At 39.4% G+C, this 15,560-nt stretch overlaps 1 protein-coding gene across 2 annotated transcripts in view; it reads right to left on the reverse strand.

Moving 5' to 3' along the window:
• LOC130072264 (mucin-2) overlaps positions 1-14,217 on the reverse strand; it is a 53,602-nt gene extending 39,385 nt beyond the window's left edge. The window contains exons 1-3 of one of the 2 annotated variants that reach the window (XM_056237286.1): positions 13,842-14,217; positions 8,073-8,138; positions 3,191-3,374 (exon numbers count right to left, since the gene is read on the reverse strand). In XM_056237286.1, the coding sequence (XP_056093261.1) occupies positions 3,191-3,374; positions 8,073-8,138; positions 13,842-13,994 (403 nt within the window). In that variant the 5' untranslated portion in view covers positions 13,995-14,217. The remainder of the gene's footprint in view (positions 1-3,190; positions 3,375-8,072; positions 8,139-13,841) is intronic. The other variant, XM_056237285.1, reaches the window with a different exon arrangement.
• Between the last annotated feature and the right edge of the window lie 1,343 nt (positions 14,218-15,560).

Here is a 15,560-nt window from a genome sequence, read left to right on the forward strand (position 1 = left end):
CCCTACTCCACTGAGCCTCAGAGCAAACAGTCTTTTGCCTGTTGCGGGCCCCTGGTTCCTAACAAGGGCCCCGGACACCCCCCTTCCTCTCGAAAACTCTGCCCCTCTGCAGGAGCAGCTGTCCAGTTCCCAGCTCAGAATGCAGAGTGACTCTAAGATATGATAATTACCACTTGCGACCACTATATGAAGGAACTCATTCTCATAATTGGGATTAGAAACCCCATATAGCTAATTATGAATGCAATGACAGCAAACTAAACAAATGAGCCAAGCCCCACTCTTTCTTCGATGGCCCTTGATGCTGATGCCTGCTGGGAGAAATTTTCACAGACTGTTATGTTGCAGTATTCCTTTCTGGGCTTTCTCTTGCTGATGGAATCACAATGAAAAAAATATGTTTTGGTGAAGATGTCTTGTTGTTACAAAGGTTGTGCCTAAAATTCACAGAGTTTGGGACTAAATAGTTTTGGGTGGGCCCCATATCCACTGAGCTTATTGAATATGTGCAATAAAAAAGTCTGTCTCTCTATCTGAGCTTATTGAATATGTGCAATAAAAAAGTCTGTCTCTATCTATCTATCTATCTATCTATCTATCTATCTATCTATCTATCTATCTATCTATCTATCTGTCTGTCTCTCTGTCTGTCTGTCTGTCTGTCTGTCTATCTATCATTGCCTGTCTGTCTCTATCTATCTATCTATCTATCTATCTATCTATCTATCTATCTATCTATCTATCTATCTATCTATCTATCTATCTATCTATCTATCTATCTATCTATCTATCTATCTATCTGTCTCTCTGTCTGTCTGTCTGTCTGTCTGTCTGTCTGTCTGTCTATCTATCATTGCCTGTCTGTATCTATCTATCTATCTATCTATCTATCTATCTATCTATCTATCTGTTTGTCTGTCTGTCTGTCTGTCTGTCTGTCTGTCTGTCTGTCTGTCTATCTATCATTGCCTGTCTGTCTGTCTCTATCTATCTATCTATCTGTATGTCTGTCTGTCTGTCTGTCTATCTATCATTGCCTGTCTGTCTCTATCTATCTATCTATCCATCCATCCATCCATCCATCCGTCTGTCTGTCTGTATATCCTTCTATCTATCGCCTATAAACCTTTTTAAAAAAGTCTGTCTCTCTATCTGAGCTTATTGAATATGTGCAATAAAAAAGTCTGTCTCTATCTATCTATCTATCTATCTATCTATCTATCTATCTGTCTGTCTGTCTCTCTGTCTGTCTGTCTGCCTGTCTGTCTCTATCTATCTATCTATCTATCTATCTATCTATCTATCTATCTATCTATCTATCTATCTATCTATCTGTCTCTCTGTCTGTCTGTCTGTCTGTCTGTCTGTCTATCATTGCCTGTCTGTCTGTCTCTATCTATCTATCTATCTATCTATCTATCTATCTATCTATCTATCTATCTATCTGTTTGTCTGTCTGTCTGTCTGTCTGTCTATCTATAATTGCCTGTCTGTCTCTATCTATCTATCTGTATGTCTGTATGTCTGTCTGTCTGTCTGTCTGTCTGTCTGTCTGTCTGTCTGTCTATCATTGCCTGTCTGTCTCTATCTATCTATCTATCTATCCATCCATCCATCCATCCATCCGTCTGTCTGTCTGTATATCCTTCTATCTATCGCCTATAAACCTTTTTGTTTTTTGTAAAAATTTCTGCAAGGTTTGTTAAGATAAATGATTAAAAAGTTAAAATCTGTTAATATAAATATAAAAGTGTCTAAATTTCAATTCAAATATAGGAATTGATTCTTAATTGAAGAAAAACAAAATCGCAACCAAACTTTGAATGCTGAACATCCCTGCCAGGTTGAAAGCTTCATGCTGTGGAGATTTGTGTTTTTTTTTTTTGGCCATGGAATTAACGGGAAAAACATTCACTAATAAACCAACCGTCTCTGGCTCTTGTCCCTTATCGTATGTTGTCCCCCAGGCCAGTATGGTGTGAGTCCCCCCAGCAGGGGCCTGTGTTGAAGCAGACCAGAGGCCCCTACACAATACGCTCTTGTTCCACTCAGTCTGTGTCACTGAGGAGTCAGAGGACAGAACAGCGAGAGAAAAGGATTGAGTGAGGGGAAAGAGAAAAAGTGAGAGAGAGGCTGGAAAGCACATAGCTGCACTGCTGTTCTTACAATACCATTGCCTAGTCCATCTGTCACAGTCTCACACACACACACACACATACACAATGTATGTGTGTGAACGACATGTGTCATATCGCACTGTTGTGGCCTCGCCCCCCTACTCTCTCCTTGGGGAGCTAAAGGCAGGTCGGGGTTGATTGTTAGAGTCTCTGAGCACCATATGGCTGTATAATTAGTTTTGGCCTGTGATGTAGAGTAATGCTCCCGTCTCTGTTGACTCCCAAGCTCGCTCTGAAAGACAGGGTCCTGATGCACGTTAATGACCAATCCTGCCCAAATACCTTCACACCACAGCAGAGGCCTAATGGAAGTATCAAGCCACCAGGAGGGCGGCGCCATAGTAAACACACAAAATATGTGCTTATTGGATACATGACATTTATTTAGATTCGTACTTTAAATTTCAGACCATTTTGTTTAATTTGAGCAAAAATGACAAAGCATGGTTGGGTTATGAGTGTTTTTTGATAAGGAAGATCATTTCAATACTGAATGACAATTGCTGTTTTTCAATACGATTAATATAAATAAGGGGTTAAGCGATATTAAAATTATAATAATGATAAGTCAATAATTATTTTCATATTATGGCCAAAAATAGATAAATAGCCAATATTACATTTTTACACAATTTTGTCTAAATAAAAGGAAAAATTAATAAAGCAATACAAACTAAAATTGTGAATTTAGGCAAATTTAGGCATCACAACATTATAATGTACAATATGAAAATGTTCATTTTGAGATTGGCTAAAGAAATAAGCGTTTAGATACTGATGATGGCAAAATAATCTAAATGGTGAAACCAGCATGCACAATTAAACATTCAGTATCGTCCGATAATGGTAATTAAAACATGCCAAATAACAGAATGATAACAGATATATCATGTGTGTCAATGTCCATTTGAATTGTAGCAAGGGTACTTTGTTAAAGTTTGCCTGCATTTAAGTGATGGCAGTTAACCGGGATGAAAAAAATATCAGTAAAAGGACTGTATAGCAGTACTAACCTGGGCATATTTGAGGTTGTGGAGCACTCAGGCTCTGCTGTTGTTGTTTTTGCCCCAAACGATTAGGGCCTGGTCTGGAGTGCACGTTTAGGAAATGTGGGGTTCTAAAATTGACAGGACAGGCCTCCAAATGAGCATGAAAGCGAGAACACAAGAGTGGAGGGCCATTCTCACGCTTGATAGCCTAAAAAAAAAAAAAAAAAAAAAAAAAAGGCAACAAAAAAGTTTATGTACATTGTATTCATTTATAAAATAACATTTGGAAAGTTACTGCATTGGTTCAGCCTTACTTTGAATAAGTACCTCTCTGCAGTGCCCCCTAGTGTTGACTCATTGAAACAATTATTCAATATTGCCTGTGATATTCATTCATGATATTCACATACATTTAGCATTCTTTCTGCAGGGCTAGCATGGCCTTTCCCGCAATTAAGTTACTGAATTTGGGGGGGGAAAGAAAGCAAGATGCAGCAGTTTGTCATTATTGATATTTAGAAGGGTTAACTAACTTGTCCTTTGACCAGCTTGCAAACATAGCTGCATTGCTAATTCACAGCCTGTTTTTTTTTTGTTTTTTTTACATAACAAACACATAACGTAAATTCTTACAGGAATTTGAATAGTATCTTGGTAATTATGGCAGTTCTCTGTGTTTGTGTGTGTGCCTGCACATTTTTTCTCTTTGCTTTGTGAAGCCAGATGGGTGCCACACTGCTTATAACCTGTCAGAGAGCAAGTTTTAACCTGTCCAGTGCCACAGGGCAATGTTAGCAAGCACAAATACACACACGTCTTGATGTCTTTATCCCTTTTGAATTGACTGACAGTAAATTGCTGAGTAAACATTCTATGTCTGAGCTGACAATGTTATCAAAGGGGACATGTGCTCCCTGTTCCCTGCGTTATTGGAGCTCAGAGCAGTGACCCAAAACCATTTTACACTCTCTCTCTGACACTAATGAAGCCTCTCCTCTGATACAAACAGATATTCCTCACCTTTTATCTCCCTTCAATCATTCTTTCATTCATTCGATCTCTCTTTCTGTCCTCCTGTCCCAACACATCTGTTTTAAATGCCTAAAAAGGATCCCTATGTCATTAACTTTTTTTAAAATGTTGTTGAGGTTAGTGAAACCTTTATGTTTAGGATAACTTAAAGCCTATAATTGCACTAACAGCACAAATGATTTAAAAAAAAAATCTAATTGTTTTTTTTATATAAATATTAGCCCAAAATGTTGTGATTAAATATAAATATGACTATAATAACAATAATAATAATAATGCATTGTATTCTATTATTCCTAAATAAAATAATAAGCAAAATAAGAAATATTACTATTGTTATATTTCACTGTAAAATAAAAACAAGTATTTAAGACTATTATAATAATTTTTGTTGTTATATTTGTTGTAGTTATTAATAATAAATAAATACATTTATTTTATTATTACTAAAAATAAAAATATTAAACCAAATAAGAAATAATATTTTTATTTTTGCACGTTGCATTCCCAAATGTTATAAGCAACCCAAACTCAGAGCAGATGCAAAAATGAGTTTGTGTGGAGCAAGATTTAGTGTTAACCGAGACACTAAAGACACCGGATCATGAGATGTACGCGTCCAAATGAACTTCATGCTGAACATTTTATTATTTGATAATCACGCTAAGCCTTTTATTCTGATTAATAATGGAACCCATACTTACAATTGTTTTCCCAAAGCATTAAACTTTTGCATGTAACTCGTCTCACACTGTACTAAACTGTGCGGCTTGTTGAAATGAGGTGTAAGTTGTGTGTGAATTTGCCTTGGCATGATAAACTGAACAGAAATGCAGTTACATTGAAGCCATGCATATCTAGTGAACTTTTGGCTTTTTTTGACTTGGGCACACTCTAATATTGTGTAGGTGTCGGTGAGTTTTACTCATTTAAAAATTGGGCCTTATTAGACTTGCACACATCCCTCAACATCCCCAAAACAAACTGTCAGGTTGATGTGCATCAGCTCCGACGCCAACGTTCATATAAGCGAAGCGTTTACTTGCAGAAGCTGTTTGGAGCCCTCTGAAAGTGGCATTGTATATTAAACGCTGAGTGTCTTTGACCTTGTAATGGTGTTTGTAGCCCCATGTCGGGCCTGAGGGTCCTCTGCCCCAGTGTGTGGGCTCTTCAGAGGCCTACAGGAAATTACATGACCCCCTGGCGTCAGGCGGCCTGCACTGCGACACACACATGCACAACCGCCTGTACTAATGTCATTAACCTTGTGTGTTCATGCCGGACGGCCTTCTGACGGAGATGGGCAAGCGCACGCTCGTGAATGTAGGGAGTCTGTAAACCAGAGTCCCAGATGGCCCGCACCAAGAAGAGGCCTGCATACACTCCTCAGTCCCTTCACAAACACATGTGCACACACACACACACACACACGCACGCTTAATAGCACTGCCTCTGTGTGAACCCTCTGCCGGGGGGGCAGGGCATGGCGATTGGGGGCCAAACAGAAGTGTGTCTCTGTGCCTCTGTCTGCAGGGGAACAGAGGATTCCTCTCAAAAAGGCCTGACGTCTAAGAAAGCCAGGCTTAGCACTAACAAGGTTAAACCCTGCTGAAAAAGAGTGACTTTTTCAATCAACCAGATTTGTGTTTCTGCCTGCGCCGTAATTAGCTTTGCTCTGGGACGGGGGGATGAGGAAGAGAGGAGTGGAGGAGAGGAGGGGAAGAGATGACAGTGGGAAGCATTGTGGAGTCTCTAGGATTGGGAGGACCAAATCTGATTAGCCGCTCGTGTCAGAAGCCAGGCTCAGATGCAGCTTAGCATTCTGAGCAACTTTCTACTTTCTGTCCCGGCAGACAATGAGGCTACTTTTTCAATCTCCTCTATTTCTCTTCACCCCTTCACCTTCTCTTTTAAACTTTTTGCCCTGTCCAAAACTGCTTTCCCCATCCCGCAGAATACAGAGCAAGCAACCGTGAATGTTCATGAAGGATATAGGCCTATATGATATGGATATGACTACATTTAGTGAGTCCAATCAAGTCGCACCTTCCGCATAGCATTTGCATGTAAAATAAAAATGATGTCATACTCACCCTCATGTTGACACTGAACTTATATGTCTTTTTCCGGATTTATTATCGAAATATCAAATGTCAAATGCTCGTGTTGATCACTGGCTGTGAATTGCAATTTAGCTTTAATTATTCAAAGCTACTGTTCAAAGGTTTGTGGTCAATTAGATTTTAATGATTATGAAGCAGGGATGCATTAAACGGATTGAACGAGACAGTCGAGACATTTACAGTGTTACAAAAGATTTCTATTTCAAATAAATGCTGTTCTTTTTAACTTTCTATTCATCAAAGAATCCTGATGTAAAGTGTATCACGGTTTCCACAAACATATTAACCAGCAACTGTTTTCAATATTGATAATAGTAAGAAATGTTTCTTGAGGAGCAAATATTAAATCTATTTTATTATTAAATAAATACAGCCTTGGTAAGCATAAGAGACTTGTTTAAAAAAAAAAAACATTTAAAAAGTCTTACCAAACCCAAACTTTTAGTGTTTATTATTAGGTCAGAAGTTGAACTCTAGTCCCTGCACTACACATATACTAACATTATTCTAACTCTTCTCTTTCCAAAGTCATCAATTTAGAGATGCACCTCTATTAAAATTCTGGTCAATACAGATTAAGCCAATACTTAATGTCATGTTATGCCTGAATTCTATAATATTTTGTCTAAATAAATACAAAATAAAACAAATGAAATGTTTAAATGCTACAAGGCATTATTTTTTACTTATTAAGCTGAAATAGTAAAAGTATTTGAATATAAAGAAAGTCACAAATCAACTTTCGACTCCAAACAATGTTTCACTGATCCAGAGTCAGAATTTAGCTTCTTATTGAGTGCTAACACAGACATGCCATTGTCTCCCCATCGGATGCCTGTATAGTTTGAATGTCGCTTGCCTTCCTGTGGCTACCCTCTTTCTTATGAACACAAAAATGAAAGTCTAGCTCCACTCGCCGTTAAAAAAGGACGTCATGCCGAACAGAATGCAACCCAAACCAAAGCATAAATCACAGTGTAAACAGCAGTGTTTGTCTGCGGAGCGAGGCGGGCCCATGAGTGTGTTTGCCCACCTGTGCATGTGTCATCGTTTGGGCGTACAGTATTCAGGGCGCTGACGGCACTCGTGATGTCGTCTCAGTGGCGACAATGTCCATGGAGACCGTGAGGTATGAAGCCAATGGGTGGGTTAATCGTCTCTTGTTCTCAAAAGATGTTTGGACTGGGACGGCCCCGTAAAGTTCAGAGGGTTTGAATACGGAGATGCGCCCAGTGTTTTATAGCATATACCGAGGTGATCCAGAGGGCAGAAAATGTGTGTGTGTCAGCGTGGGTGTGCGTTTTTGTGTTTAGCAAAGCACAAGTGTTTATTCATACTTGTGAGCTTTGGCTGATTGTGTGTACCGGTACAATTTAAAGATGTAAATTAGTCAGTAAGAGGCTGGTGGATCTTTGTCTCTTTTTTTTCTTGTTTGTTTAACCAGAGGCCAAGACAGGAAGCCAACCCACACAACTCGCTGTCCCCATGGAAACCTCTCTGTTGCCTGTGGCACATTCACAGTCTCTGGCCTCTTAAAGACGGAGACAGTGAGGTGGATGGGCACAGGCCAACAGTGCATATGTGTTTCCAAGCGATAGTGTTTGTTTATAAGAGTCAGATTTGAATATTAGTCATGCCTTATTTGATTATGTCAATGTGCGGCATGCTAAATCAATTGGAATTATGCTTTGATGAAGTGTAATTACTCGTGTCAGTCTTGTGTCTACTGGTGTTCTGACACAAGTACTCACCGTATGATGCTGTCCTCTGTTCCACAGGACGGCTTGTCTCACAAAGCAGAAGTAATATGATGGTTCCTGGGGGACAGAAAACAGGTTTAGATAAGACTGATATTGACTGTAATTAGGTATGTTTGCTGAGACAAACATGGTTCTATTATTAATTATACTTTGGGTTATGGTGTTGTTCTGAATGGTAGGGCATAACTCATCCTGCATCATTTGTGCTATGGACATAAATTCTAAATCAAGCCTTGTGGCTTTTACTTTCAGGTGCCATTTATATATGTATATATATATATAAACAAATGTATTTGTTGTTTAAAAAATACAGTTAAACATAATAAATGATAATCTTAAGTTGACAGTTTAACTTTTTTCAGGCCTAAAAAAACATACTGAAAAATCTTTTTTTAAATTTTCTCAAATTCTACACGGACCCTCTAACACCCTCTTGCGAACCCATGCGGAAGTTTGAAAACCTGTGTTTTAGTGATCAGACTTTTGATTCCCACCTGTCTGACAATGAAATGATAGAAAAATGCATTGGCTCTATTGGGCCAGCAAGGAACATCCACCCAGAATATCCTAGCGGAAGCGTACTGTAGCAACATGCTAAAAACCCATCCAAACACCTTGCTTAGCAACACCCTGACAACCATCTACAACACCCTAGCATTGTGCCTTGTTTTACACAGGCAAGCATTAAAAACGTAGAAAAAAAAAAAGATGAAGATGTTGGGACTCATTTGCCGAAATGATCTTCAATGTTTCTTAATCTCCTTCAATGTTTCTTAACACCTTGCTTAGCAACACCCTGACAACCATCTACAACACCCTAGCATTGTGCCTTGTTTTACACAGGCAAGCATTAAAAACGTAGAAGAAAAAAAAGATGAAGATGTTGGGACTCATTTGCCGAAATGATCTTCAATGTTTCTTAATCTCCTCAGAGTTTGTGCAGACACTGGCTAAATTAACATGAACACACACACACGCACGCACACACACGCACACACTGATTCATAGACCTCCTTCTCAGAATGTCAATTGAACCTCTGTCTTTGCCTGAGAGCTGTGATGCATCTTAATGGTGAATACCCACCACTGCACCAGCCTTTCTGAAGAGTTCATCAAGCTCTCATCAGCTATCTTAGCCTTTAGCTGCGATACAACTAGCCTGTGGGGGTCTCAGCTCCATCGCTCAGCTCTCTTTTTCTTTTCACTCACTCTTGGACACTCTCATCTATCTGACCTGTGGCCCAGGGCTCCAGCAGAGACTCATCCATCACCATCCCTCTGTCTATCCCTGTCCCTGTTCACTGAGGTCACGTATCTCGCTCCTCTAAGGTCATCAGTCTTACTGTGGCAGATGCCAGAGCTTCTGAGTCAGCTTCAGCCTGGCAGCCTGGTGGTTTTTCCTCTCTTTCACAGTGGTCGCACACTGGGGCAGGGAATTGTGCAATCTGAAGCCACCAGCCCACCTGTGGGTGGGACCAAAGGAAGAATATTGAACGCCTGCTTGAACCTGTCCATTGAGGAGCATTAGGAAAATCACTATTGACAGGTTGCGGCATTGTTCTCTAAAAGCTTCAGGATGGGACCGTTTTAAAGTTTTGTTTAGGATCTTTTTTTATATGAAAGAGCCACATTCAAAGCCTGTGGCCTGCGCACCTGACCACCACACAGATTTTAACAAGGCTAGTTCCATTGAAGCTTTAGGATACATATTATTAGTAAAGATGCAAATTTTTATCCAACAACATTTTGATGAATTTTTTCCATCTTTTTCCCCTTTTGAAAGCGGTGCATTGTGAAATCTGAAATTAGTTCACGATTCAATCCAATTATTTTGGACTTATTCATAATTATATAGAAAAATAGGTTGAAGACGTAAAATGTAGCCGAAAATTAAATAAAAGTATAATAATAAAATATATAATTTGTCCTATTCTGCAAATATTCTGCAGAATATAAAAAAAACTTTGGGACTTTACAATCACAGTCTTAAAAATTATCAAACATTTATTACTGATCCGATAAAAAAGAATAATATGACAGTAAACTAACACAAACAAATATTAAGTACACTGTTAAATAGATTTACAGATTTGAATGTCATGTGACAGAAAATTTACTAAACAAATAATTAAAATATAAATAAAGTCTGTCATACAGGGGGAAAATGACCATCTTAAAGTTATGCAGAGAATTATGTCATAGAATTAAAGAAATGAATTAATGTGATAAACTACTACAATTATCCCGGAAAACATAATAGATAGCAATTTGTAAAAAAAAAACCTAAAAAAAACAGCAGTTAACTTTGCTCAAATAGATACACATAATTATGAATAACGAAAAAAATATGTGGCTGTGGCTCTGTGATGACCTCTGTAACATATTTCTATTATCAGCATATATCTTTATAGCATTTGAATTACTTATTAAAACCAAAGTGACCAGAGCTGTGAATCCAAACGGTGTCGTAGAGTTGGAAATGACTCTTTTGCCTGCCTCTGAACATTACTGCAGAAAGTATTTAATGTCTCTTACAGATAATTATGCTCTTCACTTAATCGACTGCTGGACGCGGCACAATGCCTAAATCCCGTAGCTGAATTGCGGCCTCTTAGAGCACAATAACCTGCCTTCTCCCTAATTACACCTTGAAACTGAATTCAAGTATGTTTGGATCCATATGGGTGATCCAAAGTAAGAGCACAGAGATTTGGGAGACACAGAGGGCTATAGAAACCAGAAGGAGTGCTTGCGCTGTTGTGAATAAAAACAGTAATATTTAGTCTTCACAGATTGGCAAAGGGACCAGCAGACCTAATGAGACCGTAAGACTCATTAAAAGTCACAACACCACAGACTGCGTTTAAACATCAGGGCAGCTTGGCTGAACAACAGCCTTGATTAGATGTCATATTCATGTCGTAATCCAACACCCTGTCTTAGAGGTCACAGGGTGATGGTCTTATTTCAATCAGAGCTCTCGAGCAAACATGAGCAGGTATGTACAGAGAGAGTCAGCCCACACCATTCTGATCTCCTCTCTGAACTTCTCATCATTGAGATCTGTAATGAAATTGGACAGGCATGATTGGTGTTTTTTGTATCCCATCGTCCAATTCACCAGATGAGATTAGGCCAATTCCAGGCAGATGGGCTTTCCATTGCCTCCGTGTCTCAGGGGCGCAGCAGAGCCCCTGTCCTTTGGGCTTTTCCTGTCAGGGAGGCTGTTTGCCATTGCATCACAGACTGAGGCCAGACAGGAAATGCTCCTCCACTAGTCCAGGGACACAGGAAATGTGAAGCTTGTCAATAACAAGTAGGTGGAAGAAGGAAGATCAAATTACTTGATGCACTAATAAGCAAAGTGGTCCTTTCTTCTCCTTCCTTGGCTTGTGCATCTGTCTGCAAACTTCTTGCATATTTTCCAATTATTACAAACTGTCTTACATAAGATTTAATTAATGTTTATGGACGAACATTGAAGCGATGAGTCAGGTACAAGATGATCACTCTGCTTTGGTCATTTTGTCAGAAAGGGGTGCAACAGCTTGTCACTCGGTAGTGGCATGAAAGGGACAACTATGTACCTACTGTATTTACCCCTAAAAGGTTCATAGAAATAGATTAAAGGATTACTTCATCGCAAATGCACCTTTAAGGGGTAGATAAGGTCAAAAGTTGTCCCTTTAAGGCAGTGGTTCTCAATCTTGGTCCTGGGGAGCCACTGCTCTGCACAGTTTGTATGTCTCCCTCATTTAACACACCTGATTCAGATCATCAGCTCGTTAGGAAAGAGCTCTATGAACTGAAGTGGGTGTGTCAAATAAAGGAGACATATAAAATGTGCAGAGCAGTGGCTCTCCAGGACCAAGATTGAGAGCCACCGCTTTAAGGGTACTGCCCAAGTGGCAAGCTGTTGTACCCCTAAAGGTAACATTTGTAAACTTTGTAAAGCATCACAAAACTACGTATTTTGAACACCCGGTAGAAAATATATACGTACATCAATAATTAATCATAATTACATACTTGTGATTCTAAGGAGCAAGTTGGTCCAAATATACTGACCCATCTTTCCAGAGCAACGATTTGAAAAGCAGTCATCAGTAAAATGACGTGTTTGAAGACGGGACAAGTTGTTCATGGGCAGACAATGTACAACATGCGTCGCCGGCATTATGCAAATGTATCTTAGTGGCGTAGAACCGGTACGCAGTGGGATTCGAATTTCAAACGACTCGTTTAGGCGGTTCAGAGTCGATTCTTTCTTTTGGGAGACAGTAACTTTATTTATCGTGCACTTTCGACTTTTCAACTTTACAACTTTGTAGAACGTTTACATTCACAAACAGCTTTTACACACTGCATGAGGAACATTTGAAAAACCATAATTGGGGCACATTAATTTTAAAAATTAACAACAGTGTGCAAACAACACAGTTCAGAGAATTGGCAGTGATGTGCAGTGATGGAAAGCTCTGTACAAACACATTGTCACACTGGCACTGAAAATAGAATAAAAGCATTTTAAGAATCGTTATCGAGAAAATCTATATTTTTACCCTGCCCTAGAGAGGAAATTGTTGCGTAGCTTTTGCCATTGATTCTTCAACTATCCTTGGGATGATTCACTCAAAAATAAAAATTCTGTCATCTTTTTGTCACAGAAGTTTTTTCGAAACACAAAGGAAGACATTTTTTAATGACACCTGAGAGATTTCTGTCTCTCCATTGTTCATCATGTAAAGGGATTGTGTCTCTTCAGAAGACTTTATACCGCTCAATTAATATTTTTAAGACTTCACTCTAAACAACGCAAACAAATTCCCGATTGATGACTGATAGTCATTTAGCCTAGAAAGGCAAAGTATTCAGTCACAATTGAGTTGATATAAGCAGATCACTGTCTAAGCTTATAGAGCAATCTCTGACAAACCACATTACACAGACGTCCGCAACAAGAGAATTACCAAACTAATACACAACAAACACACACCCTAACATCATCCACACACAATCTTACAACACAGAACATCAATCAAATCACAAAGGCACCACGAACACGAGGAAATCCTTTTTCCTCCAAAACAATGAGGTCTCCAAACTGAAACCCTATTAATACTCTACAAAAGGAGCAGGCCTTGATCCCCAGCATGGAGGAGACCGGTGTAAAACACATACACAAAACCAAGGGCCCACTGCCGCTCGCCGGGTCAGCTATGATGAGCCATGAATGTAACCGTCCAACCAATCTGGCTTAATAGTGTCCATCCTCGCCACCTTTGCAGATCCAATGGTGTGTGTACGTGTTGACTCGGCGGGTCAGAGGGGCTCCACAGATCCTGTGACCCCGAAAGGAGACCAGAGAATCAGAAACGGACCCCCACAGTCAGGACAGAGCCTTCTTTATGCCCTAATCTGCTAGCATCAGAGATCAATATGGTTAGTGGTACTGCTACAATAGCAATAGCAGGAGTTAGCACCTTGCCCAATTTCTGAGGCTCTCTGGGGGGGCATAAAGCTGCACACCCCAGCAGCTAACCTGCTTAACATTCATTAACATTCAACCTGGGCAGATGCTCCGATTTCAGGCCTGCTGTCGTCTTCTCTCTTGTCCCTGCTTCCTCATCCTCTCAATAGGGAGTCGATTCGAAGTGCTTTTTCATTTCTAAAGCAGAGATCAGAGATCCACTGACAGGCCGAGCTTAATGTTATCCTTGCTAAAGGATTTTGAAAAACCCTGGTGTGATGGAGACTCACCATATTTCTCCAGAGCTGGGGTCTGGAGCTAAGATGCCATGCCTTGCTGTTGACACGTCTCCCAGGGTGACCGATACAGGGTTGAGTGCCTCCGACAGAATGGGGTTTCCAGCTGTAAATGTGCCGTTTAGGTACTTCCTCAGTTGTCAACATGTTAGGTTTTCTGTAATGCAACTTTTTAACACTCAAGCTCCAAGTTCTTGGCGTTTATTTGGACAGAATGAGCTGTCTTGGCTTCTGTTGTCCTGCAGCTATGTTGGTCTTGCTCCCTGGAATGACAGGTTCAAGAGCTCATTGCTTTTGTTAATGATTATACTAAACCAGCCAGGTGAGTCATCTTTTTCGAAAATTAAGAATTGTACACCCACAAGCCCAAGACAGTGGACAGCAGCGGCAGGCATGGGGCTTTTCAGAGTGCGGAAAGAATAGGCAAGATCAGGTTCTGTCCTGCTGCATGCATAAATCGGCCATCTTGCTTAATTACATTATTGAGGATTTACAGAGTCGTTTTAAGGAAACCACACACACTATCAGTACCACAAATCAAAGCTCATTAGTGGGAATGTGTGCGATTGTGTGTTTCCCCTCGTGTATGTCAGTTGGACTGCTGTCTATCTGCCGTTTTAATCATATCTCATTAGTGTGAGAGGATTGAAGTTGTCTTATGCTCGTTCACTCTTTAGCTAGAGCCAAAAAATCAGGGGAAATATTAACCAAATGTGAGCCTGTTGCCCTGGTGACATACTAAATGTCAACACTATGCAAACATATAAAATTTTCTGGTTTTGGTTGGTTACAAGAACGAGAAAATCACCAGGAAAACAATTAGAATGAGAGTCAATGACCTAAGTAAAAAATCTAGATTAAAGACATTTAAAAATAAGTTACTCTTTGTATTCATGTTGGTGCCATTTATACCATTAAAAAGTTTAAATATAACTTTAAATAAGTACAATTAATATATATTCATTGCACCCAATGAATACACATCCTATTTTTTTTCTTAATTCTAGGTATATACTGTATATTTTTTACAAATAAATCTAATTACCATGCTAAAAGATATTTCCTTAATAGACATTTCCTCAATAATGTTTTTGCTGTTGCTTCGTTTGGACCACATGACTGATTTGGAGTACTTTTTTTCTCACATGTAAATTTCTTCATCATGGTATCAGGACAGATGTGTGATTCTTAGAAAATGTGATCCTGTTTTAAAAATTGGTACAATATTGTTGCAAGCCATATAGCGTGATCCAGATGCAACAAAGTCACTTGCTAAGACACTGGCAGAAAAATGCTTTGTCAGACAAATGGTAAAGAGAGAAAAGTAGCTTCTAGCTATAGATATATCTAATGGCTCAGAGTAATATAGTTGTTGCCCTTCATTTGTAGAGAAATAACCTAACGAATAGTAAAGTATGAAATAGGAAAACGAATCAGTTATAAGTGTTATCAAGCTTTGAACCTAAATTCAACCAATCTTGGAATGTGCATGAAAGACTTTGAAATATGCATCCTAGAATCATATGAAAGCCTAAGTCAATATCTTTAGTGAATAAGATAGCCATTCTGCAGGTATTGTTAGCTTAAAAGCTGTGTGACAAAAGCTGGTGGTTCTGGGCTTATCCCATCTCAGCAGGACACCCGAACCCCCTGTGGGACTAACTCACTCTAGTCCTAAACTTCATCTCTGCCTGAGAGCCCTCACTGGGCCGT

The sequence above is a fragment of the Rhinichthys klamathensis genome, unplaced genomic scaffold (assembly GCF_029890125.1).
Source record: "Rhinichthys klamathensis goyatoka isolate OS25496 unplaced genomic scaffold, OSU_Roscu_1.1 h1tg000485l_1, whole genome shotgun sequence".
Classification (NCBI taxonomy): domain Eukaryota; kingdom Metazoa; phylum Chordata; class Actinopteri; order Cypriniformes; family Leuciscidae; genus Rhinichthys; species Rhinichthys klamathensis.